The sequence below is a fragment of the Perissodus microlepis genome, chromosome 7 (assembly GCF_051167445.1).
Source record: "Perissodus microlepis isolate ML-2025 ecotype Zambia chromosome 7, ASM5116744v1, whole genome shotgun sequence".
Taxonomy (NCBI): Eukaryota; Metazoa; Chordata; class Actinopteri; order Cichliformes; family Cichlidae; genus Perissodus; species Perissodus microlepis.
The window spans coordinates 23,328,532-23,343,027 of NC_140467.1; the positions used below are offsets into that span (position 1 = coordinate 23,328,532).

The 14,496-nt window shown below is 40.1% G+C and overlaps 1 protein-coding gene across 1 annotated transcript; it reads left to right on the forward strand.

Annotated features, from left to right (window-relative positions):
* Nucleotides 1-7,792: 7,792 nt before the first annotated feature.
* On the forward strand, nt 7,793-12,759 carry cav2 (caveolin 2). Its single transcript, XM_084934256.1, has 3 exons — nt 7,793-8,224; nt 8,481-8,668; nt 9,727-12,759. The coding sequence occupies exons 1-3, from the start codon at nt 8,075-8,077 to the stop codon at nt 9,875-9,877; spliced, it is 489 nt and encodes a 162-aa protein (XP_084790382.1). The 5' UTR covers nt 7,793-8,074; the 3' UTR covers nt 9,878-12,759.
* The last annotated feature ends 1,737 nt before the right edge of the window (nt 12,760-14,496 follow it).

A 14,496-nucleotide genomic window follows, 5' to 3' on the forward strand; every position in this document is an offset into this window, starting at 1 on the left:
ACACTGCCCTTCAGGCCGACAGCAAGTTAATTGTACCTGGGTCCTTAAGAGACCCGACCAGAAGCTATTATAGAGTCACATGTTATCATTGTCTCGTTGCTGTTCCATTTGGGTTTGTTATTGGAAATAACATGAAAAGGGGGGAGATGTCATATACTGGGTTATGTTAATGCCTGTGTTGAGTGGGTGGGCATTGCAGCTTTACGCCATCTGATGTGCTTTGCGGCAGGGCTACCTAGTGGCAGTTTTTACTCCTAGCTGTCGTACCCGTTGTTGTGCCTTTATAACTGCTGCTGAGCATACATTCAATAAAGCAGCGTTATAAGGAAAGCTGCCGAGGGGTCATTCTACAAGGACCACAGAAAAAGTCAAAGAAGAAGACTGGAATGGACAGGTTTTAGGAAAGTTTTAGTGTGGCTGCGACCAGATGATAGGTGAATTTTACAGCGTGAACCCAGTGGATTGTCTGAGATCAAACAGAGGATGGAATGTTTTTTGAAAAAATCTTTCTTAGTATTTAGGTACAAACACAACCGGCTCTTGATTTGGATTCCTAGTGGCTGTGATAATGGATTCTCCTGGAGGGAAAAAGACTGCAAACAAAACTTGTGGCAATGTGGGCTCAAGCAAGTTCTTATTTTGAAACCGGTCAGCTGTTGGTTTGATATTTTTTAACCAACTAGTGGTTTGAAGTGGTCATCAGAAATGTACAGACTGATCTACACAGGGATTTCAAAAAAAGATTAGAGACACTGGGTATGTCCAGTGAGTATATTGGTGAGATTATTGCCAAGTTGTGACTTGAACAGGCTCCTTTCCAAAAGTTGGGGTGCCAAATTGCTTAGTGAGCTCGTTAGCCAGGAAACTTTGCTGTCCCCCAGAGTCTACAAATGCTTGAAGAGACAGTATTCCTTTCACAAAAGATTTTAGCAGTGATCATAATACTTGGTAGGACTGACTCAGATGAAATCTTTCCCACCAGCATCCCCACCTTGGCTGCTGGGTCTTTTGGTCACATGGACAGAAATGAATATCACAATACAAAAATTCGCCAACCTCAATTCTTTTTCACTTTTCTTCCAGAGCAGGTGAATTTTTCTAGTTGAATGGGTTCAGCTTTAGCATCACTGCCAACTATTCCTCTTCTCCTCGTTTCTTCTAGAGGACTACCCCTCTACAAGCGGAAACAGAACAGAGATTGGCCTCATGGGAGTTTAGACTATAACGCCACGACACTTGCAAATGTAGTCATCTATCCTAGAAACAAGTGAGTCAAGAGAATGAGGCAGGTCTCTTAGCAGCTAATTTATCTCTCGTGTAACTGTTAAAAAAAACTCAAAGGAGAGCTTTTTCCTGTTAACCAGCCTCATCTGCCAAAATCCAGCAGTCCACAGAGTAACCAGTCACACTCCTATTTCCCTGTCGCAGACTGATCAATCTACATTATAAGCGACAGCATCTGGGTTCATTACTAGGGGTGCAACGATACACAAAATTCACGGTTCGGTTCGGTTCGATACTTTGGTGTCACGGTTCGATATTTTTTCGATACAAAAAAAAATGTTCATGCCTTTTTAATTTGTCATTTATTAAAATTACAAATATATATTTTAACTCAAAAGTACAGTTTTTAAATTTAATGTTGCTGAAACAACAAAGTAATAAAAAAAATAAATCTATCTGATTGAGAAATCACTCATCTTTGGAAAAGAGAGTTTATTACAGAGAAATGGCTCTTTCCAAAATAAAAGCTATACTATACGCTTCTTCTGGGCTATATTCTCAGCAGCTTATTAAACATATCAGGTCCCCATAAGGAGAATCATGTGCTAACGGCTGTCTAAATGACTCGGGTAAAGTTTGTAGCATGCGTGCTTGTTGTTTTTGTCTGCTTCCACTTGTCTTTGCACTAGGATGATGTTGGCGTAAATGTGCAGTCATATTCGTTGTGTTCCCACTAGTGCTGTCAGCGTTAATCTCGTTGAAATGACGTTAACGCCACAACACGGCAAATCTCCGTTAACGAGCTACCACGGATCGCCCCGTGCGTGGGGCTGGACGGCCAACACGTTAACAAGCTAACTGCGCTAACGCACTAATTCCCACCAATGTAATTGAGCATTGCGTGGCACATCATACATACTGTTTTACTTTTGTCCATGACGCGCTTACCTTCAGGGTCATACGTCACATGAAAACCCAAATAGTTCCAAACGCCAGATCTGAATGAGGGTGGGGGAGGTTCAATTTGCCATGTTGCAAGGAGAGCTTAACTTCTGTCTCGCTAGCTTGCCCTGCACTCAGTGAATCTGCATTCGACTACTCCGCCTAGGCTGCACTGTCGAGCGCAGATCCACTAAGCGCTCAACACAGACAGCATCGTCAGAAGGAAAGTTGATAAAATAAATTAAAAATTTTGTATTGTTCGATACATATGCGTACCGAACCGAAAGCACTGTATCGAACGGTTCAATATCGTTACGAGTATTGTTGCACCCCTATTCATTACATTGTTTGGTGGAACTGTCTGAACATTAGTGCGAATTAAGTGAGCAAACTATGGCTTTTATCTAACTCCCTGGAGAAGGCTTGCTGTGATGGAAGGGCTTTTTCCAGAGGGTGCACCATAAATGGAAAAGTGGAGGCAGTGGAGCTGTGGGTTTCAGACAGGTGGTGGAGGCACAGCTGGAGATGATTCCGATTGTAAATAAAGAACCCGAAATCTGCCAGTTTCACTTTTCCACTCTGAACACTCAAAGCTCTTTACACAACTTGCCTCATTCACCAATGCACTTTTTTCTATGCTCTAAATGCTTTCTAACATTCACACGCATTCATACTCTGATGCATCAGAGAGCAACTTGGGGTTGGTATCTTGCCTGTGGATATGTGGCAGACTGGGATCGAACCCCCAGACTTCTGATTAGTAGGTGGCCTGCTCTACCTGAGCTATAACCAGCCCCTGAAGCATGATGCCTTGTTGTGAGGAGAGAAGACCCAATTGTATTCACCAAGTTGAGCTCTGTGTCTGGAGAGGGCTCTCCTGACTGAGTCTTTTTCTGCCATCTTTGTGGCCAAATTGTTCTGTCAGGCTTTTGACTCCTGGATACAAACACAGGACACAAATGTAAAAATGTAACAGTTTGGGGGGGTTTCTTTGCTAGCTTGGAGCAAAACAGAGGTTTATCCAAGGAAGTTATTTCAGAGTTGAGCTGTTGGAAGAGCAGGCAGGATATCCACAGATTTCCTTCAAAAGTCCACAGATGCTGTTACAGGATTCTCCATAAGCACAACAATCTACCATCCACTGAGGGATTTCTTCAGCCAATTACTCACAACTAAGTTAATTGCCAATTGCAGTGTTGGGAAGGTTACTTTTAAAATGTATTCCATTACAGATTACAGAATACATGCCCCAAAATGTATTCTGTAACGTATTCCGTTACGTTACTCAATGAGAGTAACGTGTTCTGAATACTTTGGATTACTTAATATATTATCATGCTTTTTACAACTACGTGAATGTACTATTGCTGTGATTTATTACTATTACTGAAGGTCCGCGGCTCCGAACCGTAGTAAAGGGACCTCTGACTAATACGGCAGGTTCCATGTCGGGCTCGTAGCCGAAAAATAGCTTTACTTTGTTGTGTGGGTCAACTTTGCTTGCGAGAGGCAAAGAGAGGTGTTGAAAGGCTGCTCCAACGGAACTTATTGATTCAGAGGAAAACACGAACACAGCGTACAGTCGAGTCTTAATAGCGTACTTACAACTGGGCTCCTCAGGCACTCTTCTTGGCTGCAGTGGTTATTATTATATTTACATGCTTCCAGCTCCCGTTTCTGCTCGATGACAGCTCGTACTTTTCCACTCGCCTTTTTCTCCCTCCTCGCGCTCACAGACACATAACAAGTATGGCAGTCCATTCTCCCTGCAGCACGGACTACACTGCCCATGAGGCTACATTAGAGCCATACCTGTAGCATTCTGCCTATTAGCTTAGCACAACAACAAAAAGGTGCTCTCTCACCCAGGAAACACGCAGAGAGAGAGCGTCACCCTGTAACCGTGGCAACCGTAACGCTGCCGCCCGGAACAACAGAACGTAGCTGTCAAACAAAACCCAAACAGTCCTGACCCGCGACAATATGAAACAGGAAAGTACCGCCGTGTAATCCATTTATTTCAACAAAGTAACTGTATTCTAAATACCACCTTTTTAAACGGTAACTGTAACAGAATACAGTTACTCATATTTTGTATTTTAAACACGTAACGGCGGTACATGTATTCCGTTACTCCCCAACACTGGCCAATTGTTTCCAGGTGTGTCACGGTGGAGGTCGAGAACCACGACAGAAACTGTAGCCAGACATAAAGACATGAGTAGTTTTTACTTGTTTACAGCAAAATTGCTGAGCTGGAATTAGAAATAGAGCATGTTTGAGTTCAGTAATGTAAAGCACAATAATGCTTGAAATAATTTTAGTGAGCAAAAAACAAAGGCAATATGTGTAGCAATTCATATATAATTTACCGATAACAATATAATAACAAAATTCTATGACATTTTAGCCAGAGCTTGCCATCAGAGAAAGGTTCTCTGTTATCTTCAATTGACTTAGTTTTGCCATATTCAGTGGCACACAATTTTATGAGTTGGACATCATGCTGGCACAAAGCAAATATTTTAAAAAGTCATCACACAATCATTAGAACGTTTGAACAATTGAGCCAATATTTATAATATCTTGCTCTTGGACAGAACATTTGCATCCTTATTAGGCTGCTGCATAAAAGTCTTGTTACAGTATCATCATACCATTGGTATCCAAACTGTAATACAAACCAAAGATAATAGCTTCCTCTGCTACTCTTTCATAAACTCACATACTCTCATGTCAACACTGTCCTCCCATCCTGCTTTGCCCTCCACCTAGCCAGCCCCTCCCCTTGCTGAATGCTTGTCTGTCAAAACTGTCCACTGTGTGTTAATCCAGTAGGATTGTGTTGTTGTATTGTCACAGTGCCCAGAGCCAGGGGTCACTTTGATTGCTGTGAATGCTCAGCATCCCTCTGTTTTGCCTGATGTGTTTCTGCTTTGCTGTCTGACACTGTCATGACCTAGATTTTTTTTGTCCCTCTGTTTAAATTCCAGTCCAAGGTCTCCAAACAAGGCATGTTGTTGTTTAGTTTGCCCACCAATAGGCAGGATCCAGCACCTGCCCATTAACAAATGAGATGCAAAGTGCAGGCAGTCAACAGTTTAGATTTCTACTGTAGTACAGCCCCATTTTCAAAGAAGTAGGTAAAATGTGTGTAAAGTGTGTAAATTGTAAATAAAAACAGTATGCAATGATTTGTAAATTTCATTAACCCATTTTTATTCACAACAGAAAATAGAAAACTAGTATGAAATCAGTGCGAGGGCTTCAGAACACTTCCAGAAAACTTTGTCTAAAAGGAAACAGACCATCCAACTTGTTTTCACTGGTTAAAGGCTGTTTTCACTATAAAGGCTGTATCTCTGATGGCACTAGTTCCTATGGAATTGGAATTGGAAGCTTGAACATCTGAAAAGTCATACAGGTTTTAGAGCAACATATACTCCCTTCCAGACAACATCTTTTTCAACAACACAATGTTAAACTCCATTCTGCATCTCTTACAACAGCATTGTTTCATAGTAGAAGAGTTCGGGTGCTGATACTTTCCTCAACTATAAAAAAAAAAAAATACAGAGAAGAAGACCCAGGACTGTTGAGCAGCATCATCAATCACACAGGAATGTCTCATTGCAGGACTGTTGGACACTGTCCCTCTCCCAACAGTCCTGCAACTGATGTAGAAAAGTACCTGTTATGTTAATGAAACTTCATTACCCAGCATTCCTTGTTCAGTCATGTGATTGCATCCTCTCCTAGGCTAACAGAAGCAGAGAGCTGTTTGGGAGTTAGGAATAGCCCATCCTTTATTTGTTAAGGCTGGTGTGCATCACCTGTGTTTGAGGCAGCTTATGTTGACCTTTTGTCCTTATTTATATTGTAATGTGTTTTGTTCCTGTTTGCAAAAACTACAGCATACCTATCCTTCATATACTATCACATTGAACATATATGCAATAATTTCTATTTCTTTTGTTTACCCCTTTAAAATCACATAATCCATGCTATCACAGCATGATCCGTCAATTTTCCAATGACCTTCAGAAATCTTTGGTTTGTTAACTAAGGCTGCGGTTAAGTGACTGTAGAGGAGAGTCCACCACAGTCAGCACTCTTTAGTCTTCTTTGGTCATCAAGTGACTCCTGCAATAGTAATCCCTTTCCCACAACAAAGAAGAGGGTGGAGTAGGTATTTGGACAAAAAAGTTCCACTTCTCTTTGGTAAGAGTGGTGTCGATTCATTGCAGGTATAAGACTCAGTAGGACACAAAACACTACCAAACTTCAATATTGCCAACACTGTGGTTTACTTTGGGTTTGGCTTTAATACACTTTGGTATCATTCTGTCTTCAGTTTGTCTTCTATATATACCTGTATATAATATACCTTTCTATTATCGCCACTACTGTCTGACATTTATTGGTAAATAACACATTTTTCTGTATTTTTTTCCCAGCCCACTCCAGAGCATGTTTTGTTTTCTCTAGCAGTTTAGAAGGCACTAGTAATAATCTTGTTCTTACAGGATTTTAGCTGATTGCATCCTTGGAAAAGAAAAATACTTAGAGCATCTTTTTTTTTTAGAGATAAGTGCATAGGAGAGATTAAACAATCAAATCTGTCTCAGTTTCTGCTGAAAGCTCATTGGTAGATGTACAATGCTACCACTGATACAGTAGCGTAATTTCATGTCTTTCGTATCCTGAATATTAAAATTTAGTTGGGTTTAAATGTTTCTTTTCCCAAACATTCAGATATTTTCACGGTTGAAGATATGACAAACTGAACACACCGAACTGTTTAAGAAAACTGTCATGTTTACTAACTCCTGAAAACACAAGTGTGTAAACAGACTGCACTTTTCTGCTTTGGTCAATTTGTCTCTTTAATGCAAGTGCTTTCTAACTAATATTCACACACATTCATACACTGATGGACGCATTGGAGAGCAACTTGGTTAAAGCTGTTTGGCATGCAGACTAGAGCAGCCAGGGATTGAACCACCAACCATACAATTAGTAGATGACTTGTTTTCCTTCTTGAGCTACTACCACCCTCTTGTCCTATTATGATTCGATAACCATATCTTCATATTTTAACTGCAGTTTAGCAGCATCACAAAATGACTCAAAGTTAACCCCTAACCAACTTTCTGAAGTTGTAAAACTTTTGTCTTCAGAAGCGAATTCTTCTCCAACAGCCTGAGGAGAATGTCTTCCTGTTGTTGTTCCTCTTTAGACATCTGAAGACCTGCAGTTATTCTAACAATGTTGGCTGGTGGGTTCAGAGCATGAAAGAGTCAGAGGGCAATAAATCTATGCAGACCAAAAACCAAAAGAGAAAATATGTGGTAAATCAGCTCAACAGGTGGAACATTGTGCTCAACAATAATAACCAGGCTTTGTACATTACAAATTATTGTGGCAATAAACATCTCGGTGTACCTTTCCAAAATAAAAGGCCTGGAGCAAAGCAGACATGGAATGTAGGTGGGTGCATTTCCCAAAGCGTCGCTGTTTGTTTTAGAAAAACTTCACAAATAACAAACCTTTTATATATATAAATATTAGTTTTGGGGCTGTGAGAAGAAAAGCCTTGCAGGCTGTGTAATAATCGCACTCAATCACATGTCTATAAAAGGCTAGTTTGTTTAGCCAGTAATTAACCCTGAGGACTGTTGGGACTCAATGGCTCATGATACAAGTCCAGTAAAGTGCACAGTGGCGTCTCTCATTGCTAAAATGTTGAAATGCTCCAGGGAAGTGACTTTGGGCTTGTTGTGTCTCCTCTGCTCCACGCTGCGCTGACTTCCCTACGGGGCGGGGTGCCACTGAGTCCGGCGCACAGCGCACAGCGCACCGTCACCAGCCGCTCTCCCTGCACCGTCTCCCGGCCTGACTCGACAAAATGGGTTTAGAGAAGGAGAAATTGGATACCAGCATAATTATGGACGAAGATGAGTTCAACAGATCGATAGAGCCCATTCTATCGAACAAGGGGAAAGTGTATACAGCGTCACCCGACAGAGATCCAAACGATATCAACCCACATCTGAAGGTAAAGTCTATGCGATGTGTTGGGTGATACTTTGAAATTGAAACTACAAAAGGTGAAGGCTGTCCAGATGAATTATTTGTATAGCCTATTGCACTATTATTGGATGTTTTTTGTAGTCCAGCAAGATTGTTAATCTGCAGTATGAATACCTGGAAGTCGCTGCCTGCGCATTAATCCATCACATTCAAACACTTTCCTGCCTCGGTTTACTGATTATGTTTTTATTGCTTGCCCTATGACTTTTGTGACCTAACAGGTGGGCTTTGAAGATGTCATCGCGGAGCCCATTTCCACACACAGTTTTGACAGAGTGTGGATTGGAAGCCACGCCACCTTTGAGCTGGTCAAATTCGGTTTTTACCGCCTGTTGACTACTCTGCTTGCTGTGCCCGTGGCTTTCATCCTCGGGATAGTGTTTGGAGTGCTCAGCTGTGTTCACATCTGGTAAGGAGTTGTTCTCAGGCAGCAAGGTCCCGATGTTGTGCTAAACAGTATTTTCAGACAACAATATGTGAACACACAAATGATCCCACTGTAACAAGTTAATGTTGAGAAGCAGTGAACTTACAGTAGATTAGTAGAATATTTGTAGAGAAGACATCTTAATTCATAAAGATTAACTAGTATGCAAAATATCAACATTTCCAAGAGTGTTACGTTAATTATTACCTTATTCTGTTTACCTTGTTTAGATCATCGCATCAACATTATGAACTCCTGCGGCTTTCCACTATATTTGTTCTGCTCTTTAGGCAAACATTGACACGGGTTATTTTTACAGTCAACATCATATCCAGTGTGGCATTGAAACATTATGTCAGCAATTTGTTCTTATATTTGGAAAATTATGTCATGCTTATGTCAGCTCTATATGTCTGCAGCACCCAGGTGCTGCTAGGTTTTTAGCGCTCATGAGCTTCAACCAAAACCCAAAGAGTATATTTGATGAAACAACGTTTTATGTGGAGTAATGAACACCTTATGGAAAGTTGTGAGGAACATTGAGTTCCCCTAGTAGTGATGGAAAAAATGTCCTATGTCCCATGTCAGTTAGAGGGTGCTCTAGCAGCATTTGGAGCCTGTTTTCAGAGCAGAGTGGGACATTCTTTAGATGTGCACGGAGCACTGTAGAGTAATTTTTACATGACCTTTCACCTAACTGAGCTCTCTTGGGGCTTATAAGCTTAAGAGAAAGTCAGGCACAGGTAGGCATCACTAGAACAGGGCAGTGTATCAGGAATGTTTGGGTGGGAGACCATACACAGGGGGTGTTATTCCAAGGGAGGAAATAGCTTCACAATACACTGAAACAAACTTCAAAATGCAGTATGATGACCATCTTTCATCTTTTTCTAGACAGGACCTATAAACTTTTTTAACAGATGAGACAATAACAAGAGCAACTGTTCTGGCAACACAAATACCAGACATTAGTTTAAAATAGAAATCTGTGATGAAACCTCCATGCCTAGAAAAGTGACCCTCTGACCTTCTTCCTCCAGGGTGGTGATGCCTATGATCCAGAGCTTCATGATGCTCTTACCGTCTATCCACATTGTGTGGAGGAGTCTGACGGACATTCTCGTAACACCGCTTTTCCACAGTATGGGGAAAATCTTGTCCTCCATTCAAGTCAAGGCTACAGAAAACTGAAACTTCTGTCCCTGGGGAGAAAGAAATGTGCCGGGGGGACTGGAGTCAGTGACGAAAGAGTGACTGAAGCGAGTAGGATACATCAGCTCTAAGTGAAATATGATATCCTGGTGGATGTTATTGCAAAGTAATATTCTGTAGATTTTTTTTTGGAAAAATTTGGCCATGAGGGCTAAGTTTGTCAAACATATAATCTGATCTGCTTTTTCTCAGAACACATCAAATGAATGGTTTGAAACAGCAAAAACACACCTGTGTTCAGTCTGAGTGAAACAAGGTTAAAACATTAGAAAATTAGAAATTTAAGATATGCTATGAACATATTTCACTAACCCTTTTCAGTGTATCAAGCAAAGACACAATGCAAATAACATGACTTGCAAATAAGCAAATCTGCACATGCAGTCATCTAATGAAACCCTCATATATTTGCAGACAGCTTGTGTGCACCACCCAAAATGGAGTTGTTTTGCTGATTGTGACCAAAAAATGTTTGTCATTCCATTCTTGTGTGGGTGGCAGAGTTGTGAAAATTGTTGCTGTTCAACCTAACATATTGCTGACTTGCTAAGAGATGTAATATTTTTGCTTTTTTATCTATATATATTGTGTATATTATTAAGCATTCAGCTGGAAGTTTAATGTAATGAACCGAATAGTTTGCTCAAGAGCAGTTTATTGGAATATTAAGCGCTATGAAGCAGCTTGTTGCACATTTGCAGCCTTATTTTACTGTATCAGCAATAATAATGGGCATTTGCTTATGTATGGAGCATACAGTTATTTAATTATGTTATATAAACAGGATTGTAGATCATTTTAGAGGGGCCTTTCTAATTTATTATTTATGGGACAACTAGTTCTTGATTGACAGTCACTGACATCAAAAGACTTTACTACAGTGTAATGAAGGAGTTCCGTATTTCATTCGACTGAAGCCTTGGTTGAGCTGAGTGAGACTGTGGTACATGCATTTTGGATAAGCTCTGTTTACTGCAGCACAGCAGCTTAGTGAGCTGGGATTTGGAATACTTCTACAGCTGGAATTCATTTAAAAAATGACATGATTTATACCATTTTGGAGTGGTTTTGATAAATGTTTAATTTGAAATATAAGCTTGCACAGCTCCTACTTGCAATGATCTGCACAGTCCAAAGTTTAAAATGTGTTATTGAGAGCATCAGTGCAGCAGTCAGGTCTGCGTGTCAGGTACATGCTTATATGTCTGTTTGCTTTTGTACTGTTTTCACTGTGCACTTCTGTCAAGTGCAAACCCACCTTAGACACTCACGGTCTAAAACCAAACTTTGGTATAGTCCGCACATCCCTTCTCATTCCCAGACCGTCAAAAGACATTATTTCTGTCAAAGCCACTGACAGAACTGAACAACATATGTTCATTCCAGTAATGAGATAGTTGTTACATTTCCTCTTCTTTAGAAATCTGTGACTACTTTTGTAACAACATACAGGGAAGCACAGTGGCTGGCACTGTTGCATCGCTGCAAGAGATATGAATTTGCTGGCCAGCTGTGGCCTTTCTGTATGCAGTTTGCATGATCTCTTTGTGCCTGCGTGGGTTCTCTCCAGGTGCCCGGCATCCTCCCACAGCCCAAAGACATGCATGATGAGTTGCTTAGTGGTTCTAGATTGGTTGTAGGTTTGAATACGCCTGGATGACTGTATGTCTCTGTGCTAGCTCTGGGGTGGACTGGTGATTTATAGGATGTACTCTGCCTCCCACTCTATGACAGCTGGGATAGACTCCAGAACCTTTCCACCCTGCAGTGGATGGATGGATGGATTATCACACTGAAAATTCAAAATAGCCTTTAAGGTTTTGCATCAGCTCTCATAAAAATACCTGATTAGGATTCCAACTAAGGAAACGCTAGGTTATTTGCTGCCATTTGGACTGATCTTCAGAGCTTTAGTTTATAATCTTACACTACCAAGCAGTGAGTGATGGGTATACATTTCCAGCTATACCTCCTGTTTGGTGCCTCGGGATGAGAATGTGTATGTTGTTGCTTGGTTAGTTGCTTTTACTGTTTGAAGTCTGAAAAACTTGACAGCAAGCTAAAACGGCTGTATACCTCTCACATACTGTATTATCTCACTGTTGTGGCTCATGTTATAAACAGATGCTACATCCAGGTGACACTGACCAACATTTCCACATATTTGAGTTTCTGTAGTCCTTTGTAGTCTTGTAACCAATATCAGAATTTTTAAGTAGATGCTATAGTTTCATTAGAAGCTAGTCGCTAACGTTGTAGTCTCTTGTTGGAGATAGTAAAATGGGTTCATCCGAAATGGACACACAACAAAAGTTAAACTTGTTCAGTGCAATTAAGTTTATAGTAGATCATAATTCAGATTTTTCAAGGAAGATGAATCAGTTGAAATAAAAGCTACATTGGCATGTACTGGTTGTTGCACTGCTGGCTAACCTGCTGAACATTTAAATCAAAAAGCTGAACGCTGTATGATGCAATGCTTTGTTTCAATGCATTTTGTTGGGCTTTGTGGTCAGCTCTTGGATGACCATTAAAGTAGAGTTGTACAACTGAAGGTGGAAGACAGTTGTGTGCAGCAGCAGCATGAAACCACAACATTTTATCTGGGCTTTTTATTCTAGCGCAGGCTATATATTCATGAAAGACAAAAAGGTTATTACACTGTAAGGTATTCACTTGTCACTAAACTAAAACTACTTAAACTACTTTACTTTTAACAGTAATGATGCTACTTTTATAAGTTTGATTTAAATTTTTCTGGTTACTGTTTTACACAACATTGACACATTTTGGAATGAAACTCTTATTTTAACAATAAATATGTCCTTCATGACAAAAATAAAGATCTTTTTTTTCCTTAAGGTAATTCTTCTGTGTGTGGTTTCTTCTTTCTGTCACAGTAGATGAGTGTGGTTGTGATGTGCAGGTGAGTGCCAAAATAGTCTCATAAATCACTTTGCTGAGATTTCATAACACACTTTCCTATACAAAGATGAGCTGTGCATTGATGGAACATGACCTGAGGCTTTAGCTGTTAAATTTGCACGCCTGCGTGGCATTAACACTCATAATGCTACACAGAAGTTTTTTGTTTGTTTGTTTTATGAAGAGTGTTCTCTTATCCAGACATTCATGATGTTCCCCTTTGACCAAATGAAGAGACTCAAACACAGTTCTCTCTTGAACTCTGTCCATCTAAAGCTGAGTTTTCAAATTATAAAATATTTTGAGGTGCAAGTTGAGCTGTTGTGTCTGGCATTTCTCTTTTTGTCTGGTAAATTGCTTCAGCTAGCCAATCACAGCCCAGCCTGAAACAGAACGCTGTATTATTGTATAACTACAAGGAAATTAAAGGAACGTCTGAATGCAGTGAAATTGTTTTCTGGTGTGTTCCAGCAACCAGTGCCTAAAACAAGCCAAAGAGTTTCTTCGCTTTGACCTTTTGACCTCCAACTCTTGTTCTTTGTGGATTAAATCAACCCAGAACATAAGCAGTGTAAAGATAGATAAGCACTTATGCTCATATTCGCAACTACAACCACTTATTGCATTTGTTTGGACTCTGGAAGGAAGCTAGAGCACCCAGAAGAAAATCCACAGGGACATATGGAGTTGAACATGCATACTGCACACAGAAAAGCCCCACCTGGCTGTTGGATTTGAACCCAGGATCTTCTTGCTCTGAGGTAATGGTGCTAAGCACCACACTGCTGTTGCTGCCCTATGCATATCATGCAATGTAAAAATTTCATTTCATATATGTTTAAAAAAGCAATAATTAAAAAAATGATCCTGCATTGACCTGATACCCTTATGGCTATGTTTATTCTCCTATCACAGTTAACTCCGTCCTGATACTCAAGAATTTCTATTAGTATTGTTTCCACTTAATTTTGCGCAAATGCAAATTATAATAAGTTTGCTTGTAATTTCTAAGCAATTGACACTAATGTGTAATGAATCCAGTTGCTATTCCATATCCTCATGACTTTTTCCCTCTGGCACTGGTGCTGGATGAGTTGTTTGAGATTCTGTCTTCTCAGTGTTCTGAGTGGCAATTAAGTGTTTTTAATATTCTCAGCATCAACTTAAACTGCATCATCTGAAATTTGCCACAGTTCACAATGTTTTTTGCACCTCAACTTACATAAACAAAGTCATGCTAGCGCACAATGTGCAATCTCATTTGCATAAATGTTATTTAAATTTGCTAATATTTTCCACAGTGTTAGTAGCAGTTGGTGTAAGCTTGTCTTCCAGGCTTCAGCAAAGTAACATCTTTGTTTGAAGCAGGTGCTCATTTGGTTATTTTTGATCTCACTTCAGTGCCACACCCAGTGAACTCAAGGAGGCTAACCAGGTGTTTATTCATAGAATAGCTTTCTAAAAAAGAAAAAGAAAAAGCATTACAGTACTTCATAATAAATGAAAGCAAGAAGAAAAATGATGCCTACACTAGACTTGTTCTTTTGCAGAGACAATGAAGCAAAATGCAAACAACTGAAGTCTACAAAACCTTCATTGGTGCACTCTTTTATCTTAACATTATGCGCCAAAGAAACATTAGTGCTTCAGGTTTTTAAAAATAATTTTATTTG

Coding starts and splice junctions, on each gene's coding strand:
- cav2 (XM_084934256.1), top strand. CDS start 8,075: ATGGGTTTAGAGAAGGAGAAATTGGATACCAGCATAATTATGGACGAA. Junction 8,225..8,480: donor ATATCAACCCACATCTGAAG/GTAAAGTCTATG, acceptor GTGACCTAACAG/GTGGGCTTTGAAGATGTCAT. Junction 8,669..9,726: donor CTCAGCTGTGTTCACATCTG/GTAAGGAGTTGT, acceptor TTCTTCCTCCAG/GGTGGTGATGCCTATGATCC.